The 25,299-nt window shown below is 39.3% G+C and overlaps 1 protein-coding gene across 2 annotated transcripts in view; it reads left to right on the forward strand.

The window, feature by feature from the left end:
• Positions 1-25,299, forward strand: part of MAP2K5 (mitogen-activated protein kinase kinase 5) — a 212,626-nt gene that overhangs the window by 117,988 nt on the left and 69,339 nt on the right. For both annotated transcript variants that reach the window (XM_084641235.1, XM_084641236.1), the window contains exons 16-17: positions 3,530-3,601; positions 22,295-22,324. In XM_084641235.1, the coding sequence (XP_084497361.1) occupies positions 3,530-3,601; positions 22,295-22,324 (102 nt within the window). The remainder of the gene's footprint in view (positions 1-3,529; positions 3,602-22,294; positions 22,325-25,299) is intronic.

Genomic DNA, 25,299 nt, shown 5'->3' on the forward strand with positions numbered 1-25,299 from the left:
TGGCCGCTTGTGCCTCAATCTCCATCTGTCTGAGTTTTACCCATCTTTCATGTTCCTTTTGTCTTTCCTCAGCCTCAAATCTGGCTAATTCCAGTTTCTGTTAGGTATTGCTTTCTGTCATTCTAACCTCTCTGTTTTTAACTAACTTTACACCCGAGAGTTAGAAAGAAAAAAAAAAACAAAAAACTGGCTTGTAAAATTTTGCTGTGCTGTAACCTGATACCTTTTTTCTCTGATAGCTGTTCTCAGCCTACAGAAAAATCCTTTTGTTATGCCTGCTGCTCTGTCCCCTAGGCAGAGAGACAGAACCTACAGCTGCAATCACCTTTTACAAACCCTTTTAAAATCCTGCTGTGCTTCTGGTTCAAAATGATCCCACCTCTAAAACCATGTCAAGGTTCCTCCCCCACTCTGAACTCTAGGGTACAGATGTGGGGACCTGCATGAAAGACCCCCTAAGCTTATTCTTACCAGCTTAGGTTAAAAACTTCCCCAAGGTACAAACTTTGCCTTGTCCTTGAACCGTAAGCTGCCACCACCAAGCGTTTTAAACAAAGAACAGGGAAAGAGCCCACTTGGAGATGTCTTTCCCAAAAATATCCCCCCAAGCTCTACACCCCCTTTCCTGGGGAAGGCTTGATAAGAATGCTCAGCAATTGGTACAGGTGAACACAGACCCAAACCCTTGGATCTTAAGAACAATTTAAAATCAATCAGGTTCTTAAAAGAAGAATTTTAATTAAAGAAAAGGTAAAAGAATCACCTCTGTAAAATCAGGATGGTAAATACCTTACAGGGTAATCAGATTCAAAACATAGAGAATCCCTCTAGGCAAAACATTAAGTTACAAAAAGACACAAAAACAGGAATATACCTTCCCTCCAGCACAGCGTATTTTACCAGCCATTAAACAAAAGAAAATCTAATGCATTTTCTAGCTAGATTACTTACTAACTTAACAGGAGTTGTAAGGCTGCATTCCTGATCTGTTCCCGGCAGAAGCATCACACAGACAGACAAACCCTTTGTCCCTCCGGCCCAGGTTTGAAAGTATCTTGTCCCCTCATTGGTCATTTTGGGTCAGGTGCCAGCGAGGTTATCTTAGCTTCTTAACCCTTTACAGGTGAAAGGGTTTTGCCTCTGGCCTGGAGAGATTTTACAGCACTGTATACAGAAAGGTGGTTACCCTTCCCTTTATTTTTATGACAGTGGCTAAAGCACTTTTTGGCCAGTATAACTTTGTCTATGCTATGGCTTTTGCCTGTATAAAAATACCATTAAAAGATCACACCCCAACCCACATAATCATACCAGAAAACTTTCTCATGTAAACCTGTCCTCGGATAACTGTATTTATGAATGATTGTCTTGGTGGCCACAGTAATAAGATTCTTGTTTTATGTAAGTATGTAGCTCAGTATAACCTAAGCATTCTGACTGACACCAGCTGCCTTTTTTGGCATGGTAATTCTGGAAAGCTATTTAGAATGGTGATCCATAAAGATAACGGAGACAGCTCTGTGTTTCTTTACTTAACATTCATGCTGTGATAAAAGCCCTCAACCTGGGATTAGCAGTGCAGAGTAAACATCCCCAAACACGTTGGACTGGCACTAATTTGGGAATGTGTTTTCTGGAAAGGTCTCTAGATTATTAGAGACTAGAAATACAGCCAGTGGTTTGTAGGTAGTTAGCTAGACAGGTGAATTAATAGCACAGCGGGGAGAGAAGTCTCATGGAGCCTTTTATTGTTGCATTTCACACTGTACTTGACCTTGGAAAGCTTGAATTGTAGCTTTCAGATAAAAACTAGCTGTTTCATTTTACAGTGTTCTTGTATTTCTGTAAATGGGCTGTTAATAGTTTTGAGTGAAATCTTGTTTATTGTTTAATATATTAATTGAAGAGTTTTAAAAGAAAATTGCTAAGCATGTGATTCCCTTTTAAAGGATTAGCTTGCTAATTGTTAAAGTAACCTTGGTTTAATTACAGGTTTCAGAGTAACAGCCGTGTTAGTCTGTATTCGCAAAAAGAAAAGGAGTACTTGTGGCACCTTAGAGACTAAGCAATTTATTTGAGCATAAGCTTTCGTGAGCTACAGCTCACTTCATCGGATGCATACTGTGGAAAGTGTAGAAGATCTTTTTATACACACAAAGCATGAAAAAATACCTCCCCCACCCCACTCTCCTGCTGGTAATAGCTTATCTAAAGTGACCACTCTCCTTACAATGTGTATGATAATCAAGTTGGGCCATTTCCAGCACAAATCCAGGATTTCCCAAACCCCCACCCCCACCCCCACACAAACCCACTCTCCTGCTGGTAATAGCTTATCTAAAGTGACCACTCTCCTTACAATGTGCATGATAATCAAGGTGGGCCATTTCCAGCACAAATCCAGAGTTTAACAAGAATGTCTTTGGGGGGGGGTGGTAGGAAAAAACAAGGGGAAATAGGTTACCTTGCATAATGACTTAGCCACTCCCAGTCTCTATTCAAGCCTAAATTAATTGTATCCAATTTGCAAATGAATTCCAATTCAACAGTTTCTCCTCATGCCCCTATTCAATTCCTTTACTCAATATTTTTGTTCATGGTGTACCTTACCTCTCACTCTGGACTAGAAGTAAATCCGTTCCATTGATGGAGTCTTAGAACCTGTTGTGATGCTTTGTTGTGCAGCTGCACATTGCTGGTTTTCTTGCGAAATAAGATGGCTAATGCATCTGTGCCTGGACTAAGTTTACGAGATACATGGCCATGTAGGATGGTATGTCTGAGCAGGACAGAGCTCCTGGCCCAGCTGCAGAACCCAGGTAAAAATAAAGTGTGTCATATTTATGACTAACCTAGTATGTTTGACTAGACAGCTTTGCCTAAGTAAAGGTGATAAATAAGTCTGTCCTAGATTAAGAAATGTGGGTTTACCTCAATTTACTTATTGGCAGAAAACAAAGCTATCAAGGTAAACCAGTAGGGGTAATCCTGCTCCTGAACTCAGGATGTTAGATGGAGTGGGATCTGAGTTACTACAGAGAATTCTTTCCTGGGTATCTGGCTGGTGAATCTTGCCCACATGCTCAGGGTTCAGCTGATTGCCATATTTGGGGTCAGGAAGGCATTTTCCTCCAGGGCAGATTGGAAGAGGCCCTGGGGGTTTTTCGCCTTCCTCTGCAGCATGGGCACGGGTCACTTGCTGGAGGATTCTCTGCACCTTGAAGTCTTTAAACCATGATTTGAGGACTTCAGTAGCTCAGACACAGGTGAGAGGTTTACTGCAGGAGTGGGTGGGTAGGATTCTGTGGCCTGCATTGTGCAGGAGGTCAGACTAGATGATCATAATGGTCCCTTCTGACCTTAATATCTATGAGTCTATCTTCATTATTTTCCAGATTAGACAAATTGAATTTTAAGATTCCTGCAAAATTCTGAGCTGATTTATTTGTTCAGGGCTAACCTTCAAGAGAGGGATATGCATGTTTGCTTGTCTAGGCTCAACAAGATTTTTTCCCCTCCTTTCTTTCAGCCTGAACGAATTTCAGGGGAACAATACGGGATTCATTCCGATGTATGGAGTTTAGGGATTTCCTTCATGGAGGTATGTAAACATATATACGTGTTCTTATAGGCACATTGAAAGAACTGAACTAAATCTAAGATTCAAATTATTTTTACATATTCCCTATTATACAACAAAGTTCCATTTGTGTATATAAGCTTAGCCATTGCTAAGTTTCTTCGCTGTATGTAGAATGGATTTGTTCTCAGTGGGTCAAATCCATGTAGGTGAGGAAAGCCGGTATGCACCAATTAAGCCCTTTGGTAGGGCTGTGCAGTGAGAGGGAGGATCAGGGTACGTGGAGTGGGGTTGGGAGGACATCTCTACACTCCCTGCATGCCACTGGGGTGGGGTTGTTCTATACCCGGTCTGAAAAGGCCAGTGCAGACTCACCCACTAAGGGTGGGCCATCATAGGGCTGTGGAGATCCAGAGGCTGAGCTGGATAAATGCCATCCCTGAACCGCAGTGGAGTTCCTTGCAGACAGCCTGATAATTGTGGCTTTGTGCCAGATGGGATGGATTTCTCACCATTTGATTAACTATAGTGTTTAGTATTGGGTAGTCACCAAAAGATCAACTTTTCGTGTATGTTCATTGTTTCACACCTAGAAGTGTCTCATTGAAACAAAGCTGTGCAAGTAGAATGTGGTCAGGTAGAAATATTGTAATGGGAGGTACAGGTACGTTCTACAAGTGTGATATTGGTAATTTTCATTCACAGTAAGGTAACTTCTGATCCAGTGAAAGTGTAAGCAGTCTGGTATTTCTGCTTAGAACAAATCTGAGGTTCTTCAAACATAAATCTCCTAGTTCTTTACAAAGGTGGGCATCCTATGTTGTAGAAAACAACGGAGGAGCTTGAGTGCTTAGGATAACTAGAACTGCCAATCATTTGAGGAGCAACTGACCAGTGAAATCAGCTTGGCCTGAGCCAGGAAAAAGGGAAAGGTGACTGATCTTATTTCAGAATTAGTCATTGTGTTTGGGCTCACCCAAGACTCTTGATTGGAGGCTGGTAGAGATCAGGTGTGACTGTTTTTATGCTTTTCTACTACCTTAGAATATTTAAAAATATATTAGTAGTTTGTGGGGAGAACTACCTGATGACAATATGACCACAGCATATGAAAGGAACTTCTAATGGCTCACCCATGGAGCAACAGTGATGGCAACCTTAGTATAAATAATGTGTCCCATTTTAATATAGGCTAAGTAGGAATGCGGGAAGAGTAAAACAAGCAAAAGTTTGGAAGACCCTACATTTGTATCCCAGAGTGATCATCTAACAAAATCGAACTAAAGGTCATGCTCATACTTAAGTGTGCATACAATGCTTTTTAAGGGGCACACAGGCCTGTGGATAATATAAGGCAAGAGACCATTAGTTAGATCCCTGGTATTCTTTGCCTATCTTGTATCATTGGCACCATATCATTGCTTTTGTCTTCTTTCTTTCCGCCTGTCATCTCAAACTCCTAGCCTCTGTGGGAATCAGCAACACCTCCAGGTTGTCATATACTTCCAAAAGGATTACATTGTTTGCCATCTAAGTGTCTAGAAAAAATTTCTACCAAAGATATGCTTGGGCCTTCTCAGAAAGATTTGTCCTGGCTTTGTATACTCTTTCACATGCAAATGAAGAGACAATTGAATCCTACAGTCATTCCATTCTCTTTTGGTAGATGTCAAATAATGTTAATTTAGAGTGAAATTCCCTCCTGTACAGATGGCCAGTGGTGCATAGACTTGTGCTGAAGTCCAGCACAAGAAAGGGCTTAAATGGGAAACAGTCTTTGTGCTGGCCCTCTGTATCTGGGTGAATTTGACCCATAGAGAACTGGTAGTTAACCAAGACATTCATATGTTACCTCATTAAATATATATATATTGGTTGCCAAATACATGATTAAACTTAACCAGGTTGAAAATACGGGCATCATGGGTTGCTTGTTTAACTTTGAATTATTGCATTCAAATCTTGTCAATCTTGTTTCCAAGACTGATTAAAACTAACTCTGAATATACAATAATGATATATGCTAATGGGTCACAAGGGATGCAGTGCTGTTAATTCATTTACTGCAGTTGGAAGCCAATATTGTCAATGGTTACATCACTGGAGCGCTCTCAGAATTTTGGGAGAAATACAAAATGTATTCATGCCACCACACCGCAGTCTCTGTAAGTGAGTTTAGTCAATGGGGGGCTAAAGTGAAATTGTAATGCATTCATTTTTGACCAGGGTAGACTTTTGGTTCAGTTCTGTTCTGATGTAAATCATCCATAGCGTGTATTTACCAGGTCATTCACTGAGTGCGAAGGATATACAGTGATGTGTGCCCATGGACAAGAGTCCAGGGTTGCCCCTTTTCAACCCGAGCAACTAGTCAAAGTGTCAGGCCCTGGGTGTTCCAGTTGGGAGTAGATATTAGTGATAGGTATTTCTTTGATGCAGTTCAGTTTATTTACAAAGAATGTACAAAGTCTTGTGTTTCTGTACACAGAGGGAATCAGTTAGCAGGAAACAGCTTATTTTTCTCACAGTACCAAGAGCACTCTTTTAATCTTCATCCCTGACCCCAAAACCTTTTCCCAGGTTTCTTGCAGGGTCAACCATCATGCTTTCGTCTGCTCCTTCACTCTGACCTCAGTTTGTGTGTATTTTCTGTTCCCACACACACGTACCCCCTACCCAAAACAATACTCCGCCAAAAGCTCCTGAGCAGGTTCACGTGGGGGGCTTGTGCTTCCAGTTATGTTAATTGAAGGGTTAGTTCACACCAACTGTTCTCGATGGGGTTTTAAGTCAACCCATAGCAAGGTTTCACCCAGCTCATAACAGTACCGACAGGCTCTAAAATCTGAATAATTTCTTGGTAGACTAACGCTATGTCTTCACTACCAACATTAAAGCACTTCTGTGGCAGCACCTTACCATGGCTGTGTATTCACAGCTCTCCCAGTGCTGTAAAAAACACACCCCTACGAGGGGAATAGCTACCAGCACTGGGAGCGTGGTTCTGAGCGCTGGTGCACCGTCCTACACTGCCACTCTGAAACTTGCATTGCTCAGGGGGGTGTTTTTTCACACCTCTGAGTGAGAAAGTTTCAGCGCTGTGAAGTGGCATTGTAGACAAGGCCTTAGATACTGAATTTTATTTAACCTGTGATTTTGTGTCAAGGATTATTAGAAGCCAATTTACAGCTTCTCTTTGTAATACTGATTTTTATATCATATCAGCCAATATTAGGGGGACATTTTGGGTCTATATTTGCTCTTTTCCCGCAAGCCTTTTCAAACTGCTCTTCTCTCCTTAGTGTGTCAGATGCACAGAACAATTTGGCTCTGTGTTCTTTGTTAATTGGTATGTCATCTGGTCCTCTGAGACCTCTCTTCAACATGATCGCTGTTTTATTGGAATGATTTGAGTGATGTGTTAAATGATGAGAGCAAGGACAGTGGCTTAGAAAAATGTCTCAAGAAAGGTGAAGAAGAAGCTCAAAGAGCCACGCAAGGTCACTGTCATTAAAGTAACACTGTCTGTTGACATGGGGATTGGTGGTACAGTATTCCAGGCTCCGGCTGATAAAGCAGAGAGGGCAGTTAGTTTATTCTAGGATTTTAAAATTGTCTCAACTCACTTTTTTTTTAAAATATCCAAACTCTTATGCCGGCACTCTAGCAGTTAGAGCACATTGATTGACAGGAAATAATATATTGGACCAAGATACCGAGATCTGGTTTGATGTGTGATGATTCAACTCAGTTGTTACAATCTTCTAATTTTATTTAATCTAAACCTCAAAAATACATTAAATTTCTTTGCTACAGTGCTGTGGGTAATGAGAAACTGGTTACTTTTAAAGTTTAAGAACGCTGACCAAGAAGTCTGCTGGCTAAGGTTAAAGAGTAGGCAAATGGAACAAGTTAACCTTGATGAGCTCCATCTTGTTAGATGCCGACCACCCTCAATTCCCATTGAAATAAATGGGGTTGAGAGCAGTTAGCATCTCACAGGATCGGTCTCTCTCTTTCCAGAGGAAAGGAAACATCATTTGCTATTTTTGTGGCGTTTGTATTTTTTTCTTTTAAAAAGGTGCATTAATTCGGGGTGTTATCCATAAACCTCTTTTCAGATATTTCATAGCAAATAGTTTGTATGTTTTCATGAGGTTTTTAGCTGTAGTTTTATTTCAGTGCTTTTTGGTTGACAAAACAAGTTCAATTTAAACCAGTGGCGTTGCTGTCACTACACTGAAGACTGTGTCAGCACTTTCATTATAAACACTGTTTTTCTGGGGTTTATAACTCAGTCATAAAATGTATTCCAGGCAGCTTGGGCTACATTGAAGTGCAGTTTGCAGTCAGTGTTTTTCAGAGAACTGTGCCTGGCACATGGAGAAGGATAGTTTGAATGATCTAATAGCTCTTTTTAATCTCTAATTAATACAATTCCAAGCCTAGTTTACAGGGTTACTGTCTGAAAGTGAACATTAGCGCTACCTAACAAAAATAAAACATCAATAAAGTTGAAAATAAAACAACATATTTTGTTGTTTTTTAATAATGAGCACTCTTGTCTTAAGATGCTTTTTAGTTATGTTACAATGCAAAAAGACTTGAAGGCGTGCTTTGCAGTGTATTAGTCCGTAATATGCAGTAATTAATAAGTTTAAGGGGAAATACGTGGAAGCTGAGGTTTTTGTTTCTAAAACTTGATTTTTCTGCATATAATACCTAGTACTTATATTTGACTTAATATTTACAAGACACTGTACAAACTGTTAACTAATACCCAAATGCTCCTCCGAGGTAGGTAAGTATTATTGACCCTATTTTACAGATGGGGCACTTTTTATTAGCATCATTATTTGATTGTGTAATGCCAACAGTGTACTGGGCACCTTACAGATGTGTAAAATAACTAGGTCACTGACCCGAATAATTTAAAATTATAAATCCTGATCTTGTAATCAGATTCATGAGCATAGAACCTATTGATTGGGGCAACTCACAGGCACAGCGGTCCATGTTAGCAGATCCAGTTTGTGGATTAGGGCCTATATTTTATATACAAAAACAAGTGTTAATTGTTTATCATAATAAACTGAGGCACAAAAAGGTGAAATGATTTGTCAAAGCTATAGAGTGAGTGAGAGTTGGAGCTGGGAATTGAACGTGGGTGATTTGACTTTCCATATACTCTAAAGGTGTGCTTCCCATTTCACATCTTCCTTTGTATCCTTCAGTCTCAACACTCTTCCATGCTTGGTTCACGAAAGCAGCATTTCTTTCTGTCTTTATCTTTCTAGCCCCACCTTAAAAAAATCACTTCTCCTGCAAAGCTTATCAATATTATCCCATACAGGAAAGAGATGCTCTTGCACATCAGTAATAATGATAAAAATATGGTTTGCAGTCCTGTGAAATAGAACCTTCCTTTGATCATCTACAGTAATTTGTGTCTGTGTTCTTTTATTTGTGTATTTACTAGAGCTTGAGGGACTTAGTAATTGTGTGTGGCGGTCAAGTTAACATGGAGTTTTAAGAGATGTTGCAGATTATTAGGTTATTTTGTGTTTTCAGTAATTATGCATGTACCTCAATACATAGACACCCTAATTGAGCATTAACTCTCCAGTGCATGTGTGTGCAGCATATATGTATTTCAGGCACACATGCATGTTTTTCCAGATAAATAAACTAAAATTACTTAACATGCAGCGTTCAGGCAATGGTGAGGGATTTTTTATACTGACTCTTGAGTATACAGTACTTGGGCAAATAACACAGAGGTGGTGACAGGGAGATTGCAGATGTAGATGTGGAAAGATGAGACTTTAGGGTCAAGGATAATACCAAGCTTCTAAGAAGCAGAGGCAAATAGAAGGTGTGAGTCTGCAGAGGTGCTAGAAGAGAATGAAGTTCTGATTGAGGATACTCCCTTTTGAGCAAGAGGAACACTTCTATCTTTGAGATGTAGGAAGCTGACACAAAGTCACAAGTGTGCATAGTCAGAACATGGCGAGGGAGTTGACAAGGAGTAATCTGTGTAAAGAATTCGAAATGTGTGTTCAGTTGAATATTGTCAATGTAGAAGTGGTTAAGGTTACATTAGAGATTATGAGCTGGATTCTTAGCTGGTATCATGAGTCAAATTCATCCCTGGGTAAAGGGCCAGCACCACTTAAATCCTACTTCAACCCTGTTTTGAAGATCTAAGTGGTACCTTTGCACAGGGGTCAATTTTATCATGAGTAGGTAGAAGAGAGGGGAGGACTGAGAATTGAAGCTTGTGGAATACCTTACAGCTGGGTCTTGGTGTGGAATTAGAGCCGCCACTGGAGACTGAGTGAGAGCAGTTTGATAGGTGCAGAATTGTGACAAGAGGTAAGCGTGAATGTCTGCATGACTCCTGGAAGCAATCCAGGAGCATGAAATGATCCGTGGTGTCAAAAGGCTGCACAGAGCAGAAGCAGCAAGAACATTAATTAAAATAGGCACTTATGATGATGGCAAGGTCAAGCTTAAAAGGCAAATGAGAATTACATTTCAGCCCTGTGTAAAGCAAGGGCCTCAGAATCGTACGTGATTTTACATACCAGGTATATCAAAATAGCGGGCCAAACAGGAGATGTTTAGGATAGAGAGGCAGTCTTAACTGGAAATGTCCTGACTTTTGAGAATTTGTGACAGAATTTTAAGTTATTGTACAGTTCATGCTTCTTTTTTTATAGTAAATATATATTTTTAATGGGAGAGGGGAAGAGACCTGAAAGCCTCCTGGCAGCTGTTTATATCCTCTGGGGTTACACTGCAGGTTCTGTTATGTTGATTCTAGAACCATAGTGGTTTTTCTGACACTTGCAACATGTCCCAAGAGTGTGTTGCAATGTGAAGCTTTGGGCTGCATTTCTTGTGAGAGTCTTAAACACATTGACATGCAAATCCACATGCCAATCCTAATGTGCAAAATCCAGACACAAATTTCTAGAGCACTTAAGATTTACTTGATTACCAGGATTTCTTAGCTGTCCATCACCATGGTATCTGGGCCCCATTACAACACATTTTTAAAGGACTTACTGTTGCCCTAAACTAGTAACCCATAAATGTTCTCTTTGCCCATTGAACAGCAAAAGTCACGTAACTGAAAACCCTGCACTTAAGACAAATTAAAACCACATTCTAAAAGTCCCCAAATGCAGACTTAGATAATCCCATCAGGAGAAGCAAGTTCCAAAGCCACAGACCACGACAGAGAATTCTTCACCACTTAATCCTGTGAATGTAGCCCTAGGGAAGGCAGCAAGAGCATTCTTATGCATAACAACTATTCTAACAGGCCATTGGAGATAGGTGGACAATGGACATTGTATAACCAGAGCCTTGATCACTTCTGGATTTGTAGATAACCCACATGCTAAATTGCACCAAAAAGTTAGGTGATAGGGTGGAGCTTGAAGTAGAAGTGTTACATGCTTATGTCTTCCTGCCCTACTTCAAGGGTAGAGTGTATGTAAATCTTAATATCGTGACAGGGTCGGGCCAGATGGCTACAGGAAAGTGATAGAAGGCAGATATATTAGCCCCAGGTTAAGCAGGTCCCTTGTCCCTGGGTAAGGTTACAAGGAAGGTTCCAGAACAATCAGGAACCTTCTGGAAACAATTAAGACAGACAGGCTGATTAGAACACTTGTAGCCAATCAAGAAGCTGCTAGAATCAATTAAGGCAGGCTAATCAGGGCACCTGGGTTTAAAAAGGAGCTCACTTCAGTTTGTGGTGCGCGTGTGAGGAGCTGGAAGCAAGAGGTGCTAGGAGCTGAGAGTGAGAATGTGGACTGTTGGAGGATTGAGGAGTACAAGCATTATCAGACACCAGGAGAAAGATCCTATGGTGAGGATAAAGAAGGTGTTCGGAGGATGCCATGGGGAAGTAGCCCAGGGAGTTGTAGCTGTCACACAGCTGTTCCAGGAGGCACTCTAGACAGCTGCATTCCACAGGGCTCTGGGCTGGAACCCGGAGTAGAGGGCAGGCCCGGGTTCCTCCCAAACCTCCCTATTCCTGGTCAGACACAGGAGAAGTTGACCTGGACTGTGGGTTCACTAAAACGGCCAAACTGAGGGCTGCCGTCAATTTTTGAGGCGAGCAAATCCGCCAATAAGCGCAAGACCCACCAAGGTAAAGGAACTTTGTCACAATATGTACTGTCCCTGCAACTTTCTGGAATTCTGCATTGTATCCATATAATGCAGATCATTATGAACATGTAATCCAGTTTAAAAAAAATTTATGAAAACTACCTACACATTTTCTGTATTATGAAAGAAAATACTGAAGAGGCTTAACCTGGGACTTTTCAGCTTGGAAAACTGACCACGAAGGCGGGATATGATAGAGGTCTATAAAATCATGAATGGTTTGGAGGAATAGGGAAGTCTTACTTATCTTTTTACATAAGACAAGAACTAGGGGTCGCCTGATGAAGTTAATAGGCAGCAAGTTAAAAGCGAACAAAAGGAAGTACTTCTTCACAAAACACACCGTCAACCTGCAGAACTTGTTTCAGTGGATGTTGTGAAGGCCAAAAGTACAACTGGGTTAAAAAAAAATTAGATAAGGTAAGTTCATGGAGGATGGCTATTGGCCAAGATGGTCAGGGATGCAGCCCCATGCTCTGGGCATCGCTAGCCTCTGACTACCAGAAGCTGGGAGTGGCACAGGGCATGGATCACTAAATAATTGCCTATTTTGTCCATTCCTTCTGAAATGCCTGGCATTGGCTGCTGAGGGAAGACAGGATCCTGGGCTAGATGGACCATTGGTCTGACCCAGTGTGGCTGTTCTTATCTTCTTATCTCAGGCCTGTAAATTCAGAGTGTCAAAAAGAAATGTACACAAACTGTCTAAAGAAAATTCACAGTGTTCTAAATTCTGTCAAAAGCAAATTCAATTTAATTTTGGAATAATTTGCCTCTGCGCTGAGGCCTGGTCTCTCAATTTGCAGCCCAACCCATTGTTACAACCAAAATGAGTTTTATTAGAGTCCTCTAAAAAAGAAATAAAGATTTGAACTGGAGAGTATGGATCAGGCCGGTGCCGGCTGTTATCGCTGTAGTCATTTAGACAACCTGCTTCCGGAAGACACCAGGTCAGCAGTAAATAAACATGTTACAAGAGTATTATTTCTTAACTCTTACATTGAGGAAGCGAGTAATTGTTAAATTAATTGAACACATTAGATGGATCTGAGCACATTTCAGTAGATACAGTATGATGTGTTTTAAATTGCTTTAACTTTTTTTCTTACTGCATCCCTTTAAACTAATAAAGATCACCGTTACTTCTATAACCAACTACCCAAGTACCCAGTAATGCTTGAATGTGATGGATTGTTACTTTAGTAGCTGCAAATCACTCCATAATAATGATAATATACACAGAGCTGGAGGTTTTAAAAAATATTTTGAAGTGAATTTAGTGCTTCTGAAAAATGCTGGATAAAAAAACCCAGGAGACTGAAATTCTCTGTTTGCCCACAGAAGAGATACAGCCTGGTCTTTGGCAGTGCAGGGTTCCCAGCATTACCTCGCCTATGTGCCAGGACCTTAACTTAATGGGACCAGCTCTAGGGGTGAGAGGGTAATTCAGTTTCCATACCACTTTTTGTTTTTTCTTTTCACATTGTAACTGAGAGCGGAATTGGATCCTGAGTTTTTGACCTGACTGTTAATAGTTGCAGTGATGTTTTTGAGAAGCAGTCACCCATCCAGTAGGAACTGTCTACGCAGGCAACTCAAAAAGAAATGGCACATCTCCTTTTTTTTTAAATGAGCTTTCTCAAGTTATTTTAAAAGCAGTGTCTCTCTATCTTTCCAGACGACTGTACCTCTTTCAAGAGTCTGATTTGTCTTGTGTACCCCCAAGTTTCACCTCACTTAAAAACTTACAAAATCAGACATAAAAATACAAAAGTGTCACAGCACACTGTTACTGAAAAAGTGCCGACTTTCTCATTTTTACCATATAATTATAAAATAAATTAATTGGAATATAAATATCGTACCTACATTTCAGTGTATAGTATACAGAGCAGTATAAACAAATCGTTGCCTATAAAATTTTAGTTTGTACTGTCTTTGTTAGTGCTATCTATGTAGCCTGTTGTAAAGGTATGCAAATATCAAGATGAGTTGATGTACCCCTGGAAGACCTCTGAGTACCCCCCAGGGGTACACGTACCCCTGGTTGAGAACGACTGTGTTAAAGAATGGTATTAGGGTATCTTGCTCATACAACAGGCGATCACTTATTGCCTTTCTCATGCAAGTAGTCCATATGAAGTCATGGGGACTAGTTATGGGTAAGATGAGCAGGATTTGCCTCATAATAACTTAAAGTAAATTTGTTCTTAATTCTGCAAAATACATTGTTTAGGCATATTTTATTAGATTTGTGCAAAGCAAAACATTTTAGAAACTGGCATCTAGAACAAAAAATTGTCTATTTTTCTATGCTGTTTTTGGGTAGTGTATCTAAACAACACCAGTCGACACGGGTTCCACTTTTATCATCTTTACCCAGCCATCAGGATGAAGAAAGACGGTGTCCAGCCATAACAGTAGTTTTGTAGTAGCAGAATTAGAAGTAAAGGTATCAGTGCCTGAGGGTTGGGTCATGAATTAATAATTGCTCTGTGGCGGTTGAGGCCCGTCAGAATAGCTGAAAATGGGGAAGTTGCCTTGCAGAGCGCTATCAATCACTCAGTGACCATAACTTCCAGTAATTAGTGTATTTTATGGGCCTTTGCTTCAGTGACTTGGAAGCACATATGCTCCACTCACAGCTAAACTTAGCCAGAGTAATATTCTAGGATGATTTATCCGCTTGCTGCACTGGGATGTAACCCTATATTAGGTGAAGATTGTGAACTAAGCTGCAATAAAGTGTAAGTTTAGGTACAGTTTGCCCAGGTTGAGACCTCAATGTATCATGTTTTTCAGCATTCAACGCTAAGCCACAGTGGGCAAGCTTTGTAGAAGTGAAATAAATAAAACAATTAGGTCCCTGAATAGATAGATGGGAATAGCACTGTGTGTGTCTATATGTAATATATAAAATATATATTAATGTGGCCTTCTCTTCATAGAAATACCAGCTGTGATAACCAATCTTCAGTTTTAAAAATAACAAAATATTGGAGATATTTATCAGCTGTGTTTGCCTTGCTGTGTTGTTATTACTATGGAGGATGCAGTGAGGAGGTCTGCTATGGAGGATGCAGTGAGCCAAAATCTGATCTTCACGCTGATGTAAATCCAGAGCAGCACCATTACTTGAGCAGCACCATTACTTCAATGGATTTGTGCCAGCATAACCGACTTCGAAATCTGGGCCAAAAGGTTTTGAATGAGAGTGGAGCCTGTGTTGTATTCTTGTTAATATCTTATAAGCTGTTAATTAATTGCTATGGTATAGAGTTGTGCTTTATGTCCCTGTGACTAGTACATTTTAAAATCTTAAGCACTTAGTGAGATCTACAAAGGTACTTAAGACCTAAACCTCTGGGGTTTAGCTGCCTAAGTCCCAGGTTTTGGTTTCACTGCAATCCACAAAACTCCCCCAATAGGCGTCTAAACTTTCTTGGCGCCCACATTTTTCAGAGTAAACGTTCCCTGAGTGCTTGTGTTCCTGCGTCTGAGCATGCACACTGATGCCTAACTGGCATCTGAGCCCCACGTTGTGTGTGGGGTCTGCCTATGTTGTGTGTGGCACCCGCTCTGGTAGGCAGTCTCTGAGTATGCCTACCGAACCAGGTCCCTTACGTGATGGTGCTGGCCGCCTACCTTAGACCTTTCAGCCCAGAGCACTTGCCAGGGGTGTGGGAGACTCATGTTCAGTTCCTCCTCCCCCAGAGGGGGAGAAGGGATTTGAACCAGGAGTCTCCCACCTCTCAGGAGAGTGCTCTAACCACTGAGATAGGGGATATTCTGATGTGGGGGCCCCTCAAACTTTCTTGTTGAAGCGGTTGCGCTGTGGATCAATAATGGAAGAGTGGATGGAGCAGGAAAACTGGACCATGGGTCTCCCATCTCCTAGGTGGGTGCCCTAGTCACTGGACTATGGGGTTATTCCCTTTCTGTCTCTCTGGCCCAAAGACGGTTCCACTGTGGATCAATGCTTAAATAGTCTTTGCACCAGAGAGAATGGGAATGACCCTGTGTTGCCATGGTTAAAACACCCACCTGGCAGATGAGTAATTTTACCCATGTAATTTTATTCACATGAGCGGTCTCATGGACTTCTGTGGACTACCCATGTGAGTTGTGCACATGTTTACAGGATTGGGGACTGAGGTATGTGTAGCCTTAAGGATAAAGGAGAACAATAATTTCTGTAGATGAGACATAGAAGGATAAGAAGTAACACTGTTCTGAATCAGCACCTTTGCAGAACCTTATATATAAAATCAGATATAATTCTGAGGATCTGCAGATTGGAAGAACTATGGAATTTAGAGGTGATCTTTAATTTGCAATTCATTTTCTATAGTTCATGTTTTAAAAAAGCAAAAGTGAAACTAATTATCCTTAATTAAAGTGAATTAAGTTTGGCTTTTTAATATATTTTATAGAGAGAGATGTTGAACCAGGAAATGTCTCAAAGGTTATTAGGGCATAGTTCTGTTGGGGCTGATGGTGTTAGTAATAAGCTTCTTCCTCATAGTTCTAGACATGAACAAATATGTCACTTCATCAGTCTCTGTTACTCGCACTTATGCCCCTCCGCAGGGGTCGCAGATTCCACAAGTTATCAACTAATGGCGTTATACATTAAAAATTGAAGCTTTCCTTACTCTGAGGCCTTTCAAGGCTTTGTTCTTAAGCCCCAGACACTTTGGAGTGCAGCTGCAAACTGTACGCAGAAAATTAAATTAATTTGTAACTCTTTTTCTTTGTCCTGCATTACTAAATCCTGCACATTTAATTGAAACCCTACTTCAAGATGCTTTGTGTTTCTGTTCTTCTTTGTTGTCAGTTTAACCTCAGAAGCACTTTAACACTGGTAAATTGCTGTTATATCCTTCGGATTTTTTTTTTTTTTACTGTGCAATAAGAGGACAGTGAAATTGATATGAGAGAGAGAGAAAAATCTTAGAGTAGTTTTTGAGGTATTTAATATTTATTAAGGTCCTCACTGGAAGAGATTCAGGTGATTTTAAGCCATCTATCTAGGAATGTATAAATTGGTCTTGGAATGGAATCTCACCTAGGGAATTTTATGTAATCCAGTAGTTAAATCTGATTTTTAAAGTTTCCTGTGTCTGAATGTTCCGAAGTGGAGGCTGCTTTTCCATAAAATGAGGCTTTAACTGCAGTGCACAATCTAAATGCAAAATCCTTAGATGGAAATTTAATTGTGTAAAATGTGCACAAGGTAATTAAGAACAAATTTTAGAACATTTCAGACTATAAAGTCCTCCTTCAGCTAGATCACTAGCAATATTGTAAGTGCTTATTTTCAATTTGCAGTTATGCTGAGAAACATGGAATGTGTCTAAATTAAGAATAAAACATCCCATGCTTTTCAGTATAACTGTAAATTAAAAACAACTTGCACAGCATAGACAATAATCTAAGTAGAAGACTTTGTAACTTGAGTGTCCTAAAAAAATGTTCTGAACTTCCTTCTTTGGTACTTTCTGAACAGGATGCAGATTGTTCTTCCACGCTTGCTCAATGACAGTAATAATTCTTACTAGCAACACATCCCTTTGTAAGCTTGTTAATCAAGTGTCAATTCCTAACTTTTGAAAGAAGCAACTTTGTGTAGTGGTTAGAGCAAGATATTTGTTCGCTAGAACTGATGAGTCTATTGGGTGACTTTGATAAGTCCTTTAAGCTCTCACTGGATCAGTTTTTCTATGTATTTAAAAAAAAAAAAGCTTTATAAACCTTAGGCAGGAGAGATTTTCAAAAACACTTGTGGGGTCTAGGCATCCAACTGTTACTGACTTTCAATGAGAGTAGAGTGCATAACACCCTTTTCTGCTTTTGAAAATCTTCCCCTGGATATTGTAAAACATTTTACAACATGTATGGTGCTGATCATCCCAAGATCTCAAGGTATTATTACTATTATAAGTTAGACATTTGAGATTATTGATGTATAACATTATCAGTTATTAACTTAGAACTTGATCCTGCAACCATTGTTCCCACAAGTAGTTCTGTGAAACTCAATGGGAGTACTCATGTAAGAACTACTCACAGGAGTACTAAATAGTTTGCAAGGCCAGAACCTTGGTTAATAGCAGTGCAAGATTAAAATTTTACATTTTTCTAGGATGCTACTTTTCTATGTAAATAAAATGTGATGCTTTCTGACACTTGTAAGCAGCATGTGGGTAGTGGAAGATCATTAAGCAGTGGGACTGAAACATGTGGTTGTTTCACAGTACAACAGTAGAATAGCATTGTTTAAAAACAAATTCCTGGCCGGTAGATCCTTTCAAGGTCTAATTCTCATTTATACTAAAGCCCTTTTGTACCACTCTGGCAATATAATTTACACTGACTTTTTAAAGAACCTTTATACTTCCAAATGAGAATCAGGCCCATAGAGTTTGAGCATTCGTCTCTCTCTCCATGATATCAAAGCCCATGTACAATACTCAGCACTTTCCTGACCCTAAGTGTTCAGATTTAAAATGTTTTGTTTTAAACCCAGTAGGAATTTTTTTTTTTAAATGAAACCCTTCCTGAATTTCCTCGTGTGAAAGTAGAGGATGGGAGACAATTTTTGATAGATTACCTCTGCTTCTGTACTTGGTATCTTTTGCATTTTTCACTGGGCTTATGTGGCTTATATTTAAATGACTTTAGTAAAGAAGAGAAAGGGTACAAAACTCCTATTGGTATAGCTCTAATTTGTTTGTTTTTTTGGTTGTTTTTTCCCGTTACTTTAACTGTTACCCTGTTTATAAATCTAAATTTACATCCAGAGGTCATTGGTTGGCTGAACTTAAACCATTTTACTCAGTAAATTTAATTAAGAAAATACAGTGCAACTCATAAGCAAATGAGTTTTTCTAGTTTTAAACCAAACCACCCTCTTGAGTGCTGATTGCCTTGCTCGACCCCTGGTGATATAGAAACAGGCAAAATTAAAAAGGACATTAAAGCTTCATTAAATCTGAAACACATTTAGTACAGTGACATATCTGCAGGCTATTTCAGGGAAGATTACATACTCTTTGGTAAGTTTCTTAATTTATAATACCTTGACAATCTTAGGGGGGGAAAAGCCCTCTGACTAGATCAACACAATAATGGTTCTAGGAGGTGCAGGACTGTCACATTCTGCTTTGTTGTTATATTGTTTTGCAGTTGTCAGTGAAGTTCTTTACCTGAGGAAATCTGTTTTGTTTAGGGTTTTTTGTTTTGTTTTGTTAATTGATTATAGCCTCTGAAGAACTGATTCTTCATGTACTCATGTCTTTTCAAAGCTCCTTTACTTCTTTTTATTTGTTTGACAGAAAATTAGTTCTACAATTATTCTGCTACATTTAGGGACGGATCCCGCAGTCCTCATGTAGGTAAAACTCCCATTAGAGTTAGTGATTAGGGAAAGGGATTGGCAGCTGGGACTCGAATGAAGAGTTTGGAGTCATGATTGAAGTCAGTGAGGGTTTTGCCCATGTAAGTACCGAGTAAGGACTACAGAACTCAGCCCTGAGTTTCCTCCTGCTGTGTCATGAGATGATATAGTTTTGTGTGTTTGTGTTAATATAATATGTAATGGTAATAATTAAACCCACAAAAGTAAGAACATTCAGGATTCCTTTCTCTTACACTCACTCCATTGTGCCTAAAACTTGCAGGTTTCTATGCTAGCCCAACTGTAATACGCAGTCCTTAGGCCTGCAGCAGTTAATCATGTCACTGAGTGATACACTCAGCTCTAAGGAGAGAAGGTACTTGTGTTCTTCACAATGGGCCTTGCCTCACCAGGTTTGACCAGCCAGGAAGGCTCAAGGCCGTGAGGGAGACAGAAATGACATAAAGAGACATAGCCTCCTGCCTTCACCTCATTTATTTTCCTTTGCTTGTTGTAGCTGTTGATGATGAGTGTATTTTGTTAAGCAGCAGCATTGAGCTCAGTGCTGCATCCAGAAATAAAAATTAAGACAGTTTTGGCCCCCAAAGAATTTACCGAAAGACAGACACAGAAGAGAGACCCAGAGGAAGACATTAGCTTAGATCTCTTCTCTTTAGAGGGTGGTGAGGACAGGGTGGAGGGTTCTTTGCCATATTGCACCTCTGGTGTGAAGTTAGCACAGTTTATAGTACAGGTTAGTGTTGGGGGCTACATGGCAGAAGTGAGTTTGTAGGAGGGATTTTAGTGAGGCGCGGGTGGAATGATACATATTATGGTTGCTACAATCCCTTTTCCTATGGTGAATTAAGGGCTCAGTGGAGGTCTTAATTTTTCATTTCCTCACTTTTGTGATTTTTAAATCAAGCCCTTAGCATTAATTTTTGGAGAGGTAATTTCCTTTGCGGTTTAAAACCAAATCTGAATGAGAGTCTGAGAATGATGAATGACACAATAGCCCACTGTTTTTCTGAGCCACCCATGTCTTGTCATGTCAGTGTTAGTAGGGAGGCTTAAACAACACTTATTGATATGATGAACTATAACAGCTCCTCCTCAATCACTATGCAAACTCCCACTGATATGGTTATAGAAGAGATTGGAGTGAATCTTCCGATGACACATGGAGATTACCATGTGCAACTCTCATAACATATGTAATAAATACATGTACAAAAAAGTTACTGTACATAGTTAGTAGCCCTTTTATAGCTCATGATTAGGGCCCTACCAAATTCACGGTCCATTTTGATCAATTTCATGGTCGTAGGATTTTTAAAATTGTAAATTTCATGATTTCAGCTATTTAAATCTGAACATTCACAGTGTTATAATTATAGGGGTCCTGACTCAAACAGGAGTTGTGGGGGTGTGCAAGGTTATTGAGGGGGTTGTGATATTGCCACCCTTACTTCTGCGCCGCTTTCAGAGCGGGGCAGCTGGAGAGCGGTGGCTGCTGGCCGGGAGCCCAGCTCTGAAGGCAGAGCCGCTGCCAGCAGCAGCGCAGAAGGAAGGAAGGATGGCCTGGCACGGTATTGCCACCCTTACTTCTGCACTGCTGCCTGCAGAGTGGGCACCCGGTCAACAGCCGCTGCTCTCCGGCTGCCCAGCTCTGAAGGCAGCGCAGAAGTAAGGGTGGCAATACCGTGACCCCCCCCCCCGCCCAAAATAACCTTGCGACCCCCCTGAAACTGCCTTTTGGGTCCGGACACCCAATTTGAGAAACTGTGGTCTCCTCCATGAAATCTGGTCTTTTGTGTACTTTTACCCTATATTACACAGATTTCAAGGGGGGAGACCACATTTCACGGTCCATGATGCATTTTTCATGGCCTTGAACTTGGTAGGCCCCTACTCATTATCTTTGCGTGTCTGTAGAAATTCATTATTGATCATAACTAAATGCAGCAAAGTTTCTCTCTCTCTCGATCACAAAAAAAGCTCACTTTCCTTTTTTGTGGCCTGTCACATTTGCCTTTTACACAAATGCCTCAAGACCTTTTCTGCTCAGAATTTTTTTCCCCTGAGCATTTCAAGTTTTACGGACCTAATTAAGCCTCTCAACAATGCTTGTATTATACCTGTTTTGTGTCCGACCCTGTGATATGCTTAGGCACAGCTCGTGTTGTCCCCTCATGAGGTATTTGCCTGAGTAGAGGCAATGGACTGCTGGTTTTGGCCTTTATGTGTGAACTAAAAAGCTCTAGTATCTTGCCCATGGTTATATGGTGAGTCAGTGGCACAAGAAGAACAGCTGCTGGTTATTACAGATCCCATCTTGTCTGATCACTTAAAAATGACCAAAATGACTTTTTGAAAAAGTGTGGTTTAACAAAAGTACTGTAAGGCTGAGATACCAACAAGAGAAAAATTGGAATCTATCTTGGAAATAATCGACCTTACTCTGTACCCGCATTAGCAGGTGCTGTAGTAATATATTACTTACCATTTAAAAACAATTTTTGGCAATATGTCAACTCTATTTTGTATATAACCTAAAATAGAATTAAAGAAAATACAGTGTGTGATGTTGTGGATTCCATGCTCTCTCCCTTCCCCCAAAGTTCCTGGCCAAAGACTTTGAAACAACCAAGGAGGAGACTGACCTCTGATCCAACCCACATTTTACCCTGAACCCAGTGTGTGCTAAACAGGATTTAGGGAATTTAGTGAAAGCTGTGTGGATACCCATGCATTGCAGATATAATTAGTAAAGTTCAGTGTCATTTGCCTCACTACTGAGACTCGATGGTTTCATTTAAGGAGCTCATAGAAAACTGGGACATGGCACATGGTACCTGGAGGTTTAGACATGTTTTTGTTGACTAAGTCAAAATGAAAAGTGTGCATACTTTATAACAAAGCCTTAATTTTGTTTGTAAATGAAGCATAAATTGTTGTGAATAACTCCATTCTAAATACAGCTCTAACTGTGTTCTCAGGATTATTTTTGCTCACATATATTTTTTACAATTTGTACAATAGTGAGAGATAAGTACTTTTCTCTCTTTAAGAAAATATGCCCACCATGCAAATCTATATAACTAGACAAATATTATTTTCTTTCCCAGCTTGCTCTTGGGAGGTTTCCATATCCTCAGGTAAGATTGTTCATTACTGCTGCTTGCCACTGTGACATTCATTCCTATGTATGAAGGTGCAGAGAGCAACTGTGAACATTTGAGCCACATACAAATAAATCTGTCCTGTTAAATTGAAAAGTGATATCTTTAAGGAGTCATTTAGAAGTATATCACTGTTGTTTTTTTTCCTTTTTTTTTTTCTTTTCAAATGCTATTTCTTTTTTCCCTTGGGAGGATGGAAGAGATTATGATGAGGATGAGGTTTGTTTTATTGTGAGATTAAAGGATTTTTTAATTACTGTGATAATACTCTGATAATAAGATAGAGGTAGCTCCTCTTTCTTTTAAGTTTTAATTCGGATTATGAATTTTGTCAAAATGGTTTAAGATCCTCAGGAATTAAAAATATGATGTGGGATGACATATTTGGTTTGTTTTTTTTCCTAATGTTCTCACTTAATAGGGTCTAATAAAATGCCAATATTTTACATACCAGGTGCAATTTTCAAACTCTGCATTGGCCTGATTCTGCTCCCATTGAAGTCCATGGTAAAACTCCCATGAACTTCAGGGAGGGCAGAATAAGACCCGTTCTGAGTGTTTTTGAAAAATGCCATTTGTGGAGAATTTGGCTTTTACCTGTATGCTTATTCCTAAAAATCATGAGTCTCCAAAAATAATGGCCAATTCAGATAGTTCTGAACTCTAAAATATTCTTGCAAGATGAATGACAAAATCCAAAGTAAAAAGCTGTGGTACCATTTTTAAAATTATTCCTCTTTCTGGGGGAAAGCAAGTGGAAAAGTTCAGGGGATACAATTAATTATTTGAATTTTTTTTATGGTTTGATATGTTTTATGATCACTGTTTTCTAAGTATTTTGGTCTGTACAGACCGGAGTGCCTGGAGGCATGTTTGATTTAAAGGTGGTGTTGGTTTATGCTCTTTAAGCATCTATTAACTTGCTATTGTTATGCAAATAACTGTTGTATTACACATACTAATTTATGCATGGTTAGATTCTGCAGATGCCTCATGAACATGGTTATTGAATAATAGGATAGGACTCATTCTCTTTCCTGTTTTTGTAAACTGTTTTAAGCAAATTCTCCTGACACTTTCATGGACATACATAGAAATATTCCAGTCTTTCCGTTTTTTACCTGCTGTGAATAAAAGTATTTGCTGATTGAAAGAAATAGTTTTCAATGTTTCAGCACAACATAGAGTTTTTATCTATATTTTTCAACTAACCCTCTCCTCTGAGAGAAAATCCAAAAAAGAGGTACTTATGCAAAGCATCATTTTTAGAGTTACAGAGTCGCATCACTGTAGTCCAATAAAAGATATTACCTCACCCACCTTGTCTCAGTAATAGTCACATCACGTTAGTTAAGAAAGTATCAATGTATCTATTACAGATAGTGGTACATTACTACATAAAAAATTGACTGTGGGTTGCAACTTTCATCATGGAAGCATTGGGGGGTTTTTTTAGGCTGTGTATGCATTGAAATTTTATTATGTCTGCTGATTCTATATTTTCAAAAGCTCTGTCAATATATTTTCATATTAGGAGCAAAACACATGATGAGCAATTTAAGATGCTTTTTGCTCTTCTAATTAAAAATGGCATTTTTAAAAAATGATAGTTTTTTTAACATATAAAATATCTGAGACAGTGAGACTCTGAAATATGACTGGTAAGTAAAAGCAACTATTTTCCATAAGTATTTTTAATATAAATAGAATTCATCTTAAATATGTATTTTCATGGTTGATCATAATAGCCCCAAAGATGCATTGTGGTCTGGTGAGTGAGTATTGTGTATTTTTTTTAACTCCCTGAATAGATATATTTTCATCACTGTAAGGGCCCAATCCTACAAACACTTACTTGAATAGGTCCTACTCAGTTCAGTGCGGTTTTACATGTATAAGTGTTTGCAGAATTTGTCTCTAAATAGCCTGGAGCTGTTACTTAAATATGTATACAGAATCATCCCTGTTCTCGGACAAATTAATGTATTTTTACAATTATACGTGAATGAATTGTTACTCTTCTCCTCCTCTTTAAAACAAAAAAACAAATAAATTAGCTTATTTTTTCCATATAATGTAAGATTTATGATTATATGGAAACTGACCATAGTCAAGAAATGCAGAAAGGAGGTTAACTTTCCCTCTTATCTCTTACCAATATGCCAGCAAGAGTAAGGATGGATTTTCATGCCTCTGTTGGAATGTTTTAATGATAATATTTAGCACTTTCCACTTTCAGAGTGCTTTATGAGCATTCAGATTACAAAGATTGGCTTAGTTGTCACATGAACATTATTTAGTCATCTTATGTTTCCATTTAGGACTCTATCCTGCTCATGCTTAGGCAACTACTTGTGTCAGAAAAGTCGTCCGTGTGCATAAGCGTTCAGAGGATTGTGTTCTGAATAAGTAGTATATATTATGGTTTGTGTTTGTAGTTATCTTTCAGAGGTGTAATTTTATACGTACAAAAAACATGAAATACATTACTAACTAGAGCAGACCCTCCTATTACAAAAACTTCAGACAAGCAAACTAGTTAATGAAAATCCAGTAACTTTCTGAATTGCTTAATGTTTTTTCCAGACACATTATTGTGATGCGCTGTTACTTGTTCGCTGTAATGTAAAATTCCTTTTGGAAGAAGTAGACTATGACGCTCATAGGATTTTCTCTCGACATAAACATAAACACTTAAGGGTATATTCTTCCCCTGATGTGTTTGCATAACTCTATTAACGCTAATGGGAATTGCGCACACACAGAGAGGGAAAACAGACTCTTTAGAATCAAAATCCCTTCATATGTAAACATTTAAAAATGAAATCAAAATCCCTTCTATCAAATGCAGTACTTAGTGTATAGTGTCAGCATTTTAGATAACTGAAGATGGCTCAGGGGTAACTAAGTTTTAGATTTCTTTTAAAAGTTTAACAGTAATTTAATGTGAT

Source organism: Lepidochelys olivacea (assembly GCF_965140295.1).
Source record: "Lepidochelys olivacea isolate rLepOli2 genome assembly, chromosome: 10".
Lineage (NCBI taxonomy): Eukaryota > Metazoa > Chordata > Testudines > Cheloniidae > Lepidochelys > Lepidochelys olivacea.